Here is a 5,000-nt window from a genome sequence, read left to right on the forward strand (position 1 = left end):
GGTGGAATGGAATGGCATTTAAAAATGCCAACACTCAACTGGACCTGAAAAAAACCTATCATCATTGAGGTTAAAGGTATGCAATGGAAAGTGTTAATTCAATTTCCCAACTGACGCCTGTATAAAACTTAAATCGATAGCGTCGACATCTCTATGGTAACAGAGGACCCCTAGAGCGTGCACTAAAATCGGGCTTGTGGCTTGTTGTGAAAGAAACGCTCCTATTAGAAGGATTGACACTACAACAATCTATTTATTTAACAGCAATGTTAGGGTACCATATCAAATACCAATAATTCCTGAAAAAGATTCGGTCATTTTGTGACGTAAAAAGTTACCGTGGCAACAGGAAAGCCTTGCAAAAACACCCCATATCTTGGCTTTAGCTGCTCATATCTCAAAAACGAACTGGGTGACCCCAACTTTTTATTTCTGAAATGTAATCAGCATGCCAGAATAAAACTTTCTGTGGAGCGGATTCAGAGCCACGTTAAATAATTGAAAACTTAAGGAAGCTCTGAACCCGCTCCACAAAATGTTTTTAAACTTTTCATAGAGTTTCAGCTTGGCCTGCTGATCACTTTACTGCGATAAAAAATTGGGGTCTCCCAGTTCATTTTTCAGATATGAGCAACTAAAGCCAAAATATAGGGTGTTTTGCAAGGCTTTTCTGTTGCCATGGTAACGTGGTACGTCACAAAAATGACCGCATCTTGTTTAGCAATAATTGACGTTTTACATGCTACCATAACAACGCTATTACGTGATAAAGTGTTGTAGCGTCAATCCTTCTAATATCAGCCCTAGTTTGAGCCACCTTAAATGACCCCACTTTCATCGGCACAGTTATTGATGTCGATGGGCATCATCGTCATGGAGATTGTCATCGTCATCGTCATCGTCATCATCATCGTGGTCATCCTTATCGTCATCGCCATCATCACATCTTCAAAAATGCCCGCCCCACCCACCATTTCATGCTTCAAATGACTCCATTCAGGAGCCCATGGACCGTATTCACAAATGGCAGCAAATACATTATTCTTTTGTCTTTGTGCTAATCATCCTCACTAGCTTCACGTTGGAGCGAAAATTCTGTTAAATTTGTTCGTGCTAACGAGGCTATTGAGGATAATAAGCACCAAGACAAAAGAATAATTTCTTGGCCGACATTTATGAATAAGGTCTGTATGGACTCCTGTTTCACCAAATTTCTTGTTGAAGGTGAATAAGGACTTGAACAATTTCAACATATAAGAGCCTTAAAGCTGCGAAACTTGAGTTTCACGTATAAAAGCATAATTCTGTAGCATTACCATGTGATCTCTAATGACATGAAGATGATGTATGTATCTTGCTCTCCCTGAATCCAAGTTCGTCAACATTGACGCCATTCCACCCAAAATTAATCCAAAGAACAAGCCAATCCCGACAAGCATGGAAAGTATGGAAAACCATTTCTCTTCCAACGTGACGGCGTGTATATCTCCATAGCTGGAAAGGAACAGAAATGTTAAAGTGCACTTTAACTCAAATATTTTTCGTCTAAAATAGTAATCTTCCCCTCAAAAGCAAACCTGTTTTACCATTCTTACCTCAAAATATTTCGCCTTTTATCTGCCGGCAATTGCAAGACGCGCAAAGTTATCAAAACTAGCAGTAATTTGGACCTACGACCGTGATGTGAGAGGTATGGGTCTATTCTCGATTTTACGTCACCAACTGCCTTGAAATCAGCTTTGCAAAACAGGAGTGCAAAGCCGTTTGTGACGTAAAATCGAGAATAGACCCATTCCTCTCTCATCACTGTCGTGGGTCCAAATTACTGCTAGTTCTGCTAAGTTTACGTGGCTTGAACAGCACAGAAAAAACAAATTCTGGGTAATAATAGTAATATATGTTTGCCTTGGACGAGAAGATTTATATTAGAATGAAAAATACTTGAGTTGAGGTGCACTTTAAAGCATGCTTTGATGAGTGAGTTGCTAACGGTGTGTATAATCGCAAAGATATCGAAAGGGATTAAAACTGCAAGACCCTAAAAAAAGGGAGAGACCTCATCAACTTGGGTGTAGTTGTATCTTGCTAGAATGCTTTTTTTTCTCCCTCAGCCCCTCCACGCTAACGAGTGTTTGTCGAGAAATTGGCGTATTTCCGAGAAAGCTATTCCGCATTCAATCGCAATTTTTTAACTTACTACTCATGCGCTTCATGTAGCTGGGTTCTTTCGATAACAAAGAGAAATTAACAAATCGAAAGTGGTTGAGCGTTGTCTTTACTCTTATCGATATTCGTCATCACAGTGGTCAAAATATTGTGGACTCACGAAGCGCGTCGGCGCGCGCAACACAGTGGAAGTGAAAATACGGCGTAAAATCGCGCGAACCGGAAATAACACCTAAGGAAGAAATTTGTCTTTATCTCGAGATTTTGCACGATGACCTATCTTGATTTTTGGCAGGCACGTATCATTTACGATGGCACTTCAAATAAAAAAGTTTCGGGAAAAGTTATCCAGTACAATTTTTCCATGTATCTAGATAACTTTTTGTCATACTCTCTAAAAAGTCAAAGAATTTAGGGAGATTTCCGACAAAGAAATAAAAACGGTAGGTCACCAACTTAGTTTTTCAGATAAATTAAAAAAACTGAAATTTAAAGGGCCTTTTTGTGGTCCTGGCGTGTTGCCATGGTAACCGATATGACTCCATAAGTACCCTTATAGTGTTACCCAACAATAGAGTTGCAAAGATATTTATAGTTTGCCTACACTATGAAATATCCTTCTGTGGTACCTTTCATCGTTTCACAAACACTATAGCAACGAAAAACCCTTTCGAGCCTCCTTTGCGATCCGAACACTTTTTTAGATTGCAAATATAACGTTGTTGGGCTTAAAATTATTGAATAAGTCGGAGTTGAGGTTCCCTTTGACAACTTACCCAGTTCCTGTGGCAGTTGCAGTTGCCCAGTAAATTGACAGAATGTACCTCTTTCCAACACCAACAGTCTCCACACCTGAATTTAAAATTTGGAGGTAAGCGAATACCGAGGCATGTAGACACCATAAAATGTTATCAGTCTTAAATCATGCCTTCTCTCAGGATTCTGAGATTCAATAAAGGCAACGAAATAAGAAAACATGGTAAGAACTATTTCACCCAATGTTTCAATGATGTTAGGGTTGTCGACTCGAATCTGTAGATTGCCCAAGACACACATGAACGAAAATCCCGCGATAGCCCTTTTCGCGGTTAGTTTTTCTCATTTGCATTACAATACAATGTAGCATGTAGGAGAGGCAATTTCGGGCTATTTTGTAGTTTTAACCCGAAATTAGGGAGCTTAAGCACGCACGTTTTTTAGACGCGGACGGCAACCGGAAGGGAACATTTCGCGTGCCAGGACAGTGGTGTCTCACAGATTTTTATACTAATCATCTCTAATGGAGAAAAGATACTTTGCAATGTTAACGTGGTTGTGTGAACACAAGCTAAAAGGGAAAACAGCTCACTTCCGGTCGTCGTCCGCGTCTCAAAAACGCGCGTGCTTAAGCTCCCTATTGCCTCGCATCAACGTTAGACTACACTGTAATGTAAATGAGAAAAACTAACCGTGAAAAGGGCTATTAAGCAACAGCAATTGTAATTTGGCAAAGGCGTGCTCCCATGTTCAATCCAAATTGGAGTTGCACATAATGTTTTTTAAATTATGAAAAGGGGTAATTTTTAACTTCTTTTGCCGACAAAAATCGCTAGCGATATGTTCCGTTTACAAAGTAACAAAACAATCTTTTCCGGAATTTCATCTTTCCATAAGCCGAGAACGATGGTAGAAATTTAACGATATTTCTTTATTGAATTTTCTCGAGAAACAGAGAAAAATAATGAGATACACGTTTTCGCGACAGAAAGAAAACCCTCTTCGTTTGTCTTTGTCTCCAAAGCACGTGCGTTTCTTGTACTCTTGCCCCACGCGACAAAAAACGGAAACCAAAACACCAAATACTTAAATATTTAGTGAGCAAAAACAATACTTTTTTGCTTACTACAAACAGAAACAGCGTCACAAACCTTTTTGTTGAAAATATCAGCACTATATTTTTTACATATATTTTCTTCCAACTTTAAGCGGTGTTCACAACAGTTTCATTCCTGGGCAACAGACGACATGTTTTGCCACACTAGTACATAAATTTTCATGGCGTGATTGAAAAAAAATTGCGAAATGGGAAAGGGAATTTGCTGGTTACGTCATGGTTGCCAGGTTGGTGGACAAAAACAATAGGGAGCTTTAGCAACGACGACGGGAACGGCAACGAGAATGTCATCTCAAAACATAAAATCACTTCACGACTATTCCAAGCTTTTTAATATGACTAAGGTATGACAGTCCCTCAGGAATGAAAACGTTATGAGCGGCGCTTAAATTAGGAGAGAAAATGAAAATTATCTGTAAGTGTTGACGTCCTCCATAAAACCTCAAATTTGACTATTTCACTTTGCTGTTTTGCTGACGACGGCAAAGAAATGGACAAAAATGAAAAACGCACGTGCAGAGCGTGCAAAGCTATTATTTTTGCCCACTAAATATGCAAATTTGTGACGTTTTTGTTGCCGTCGCCGTTGTCGTTCCTAAAGCTCTCTAATAGGGACCTTAAGCACGCGCGTTTTTGAGACGCTTAACGGCAAGCGGAAGAAAAAAATTCGCGTGCAAGGACAGTGGTGTCTTCGCGATTTTATATTAAACATCTCTAATGGAGAAAAGATACTTAGCAATGTAAATGGGGTTGTGTGAAAACAGGTTAAATGGGAAAACAGCTCACTTCCGGTTGCCTTCCGCGTCTCACAAACTCGCGTGCTTAAGCTCTCTAAGAGATCTCCTATGAGCTTCTTATGTTCGTCATCCAGAAGTTGCAAACAACCTATTTTAGATGACGTTTTCCTTGCATAGCAGTCGCCCCTCACTCCAGAAACTGACAGCATGGCAACTCAAGGTGA

The 5,000-nt window shown here is 39.7% G+C and overlaps 1 protein-coding gene across 1 annotated transcript in view; it reads right to left on the reverse strand.

Annotated features, from left to right (window-relative positions):
- Positions 1-5,000, reverse strand: part of LOC138020358 (cyclic nucleotide-gated channel-like) — a 16,952-nt gene that overhangs the window by 11,774 nt on the left and 178 nt on the right. Inside the window, exons 2-3 of the mRNA XM_068867360.1 lie at positions 2,943-3,018; positions 1,317-1,494 (exon numbers count right to left, since the gene is read on the reverse strand). Of these exons, the coding sequence (XP_068723461.1) occupies positions 1,317-1,494; positions 2,943-3,018 (254 nt within the window). The remainder of the gene's footprint in view (positions 1-1,316; positions 1,495-2,942; positions 3,019-5,000) is intronic.

This window comes from Montipora capricornis, chromosome 10, assembly GCF_036669925.1.
Source record: "Montipora capricornis isolate CH-2021 chromosome 10, ASM3666992v2, whole genome shotgun sequence".
In the NCBI taxonomy this organism is placed as follows: Eukaryota; Metazoa; Cnidaria; class Anthozoa; order Scleractinia; family Acroporidae; genus Montipora; species Montipora capricornis.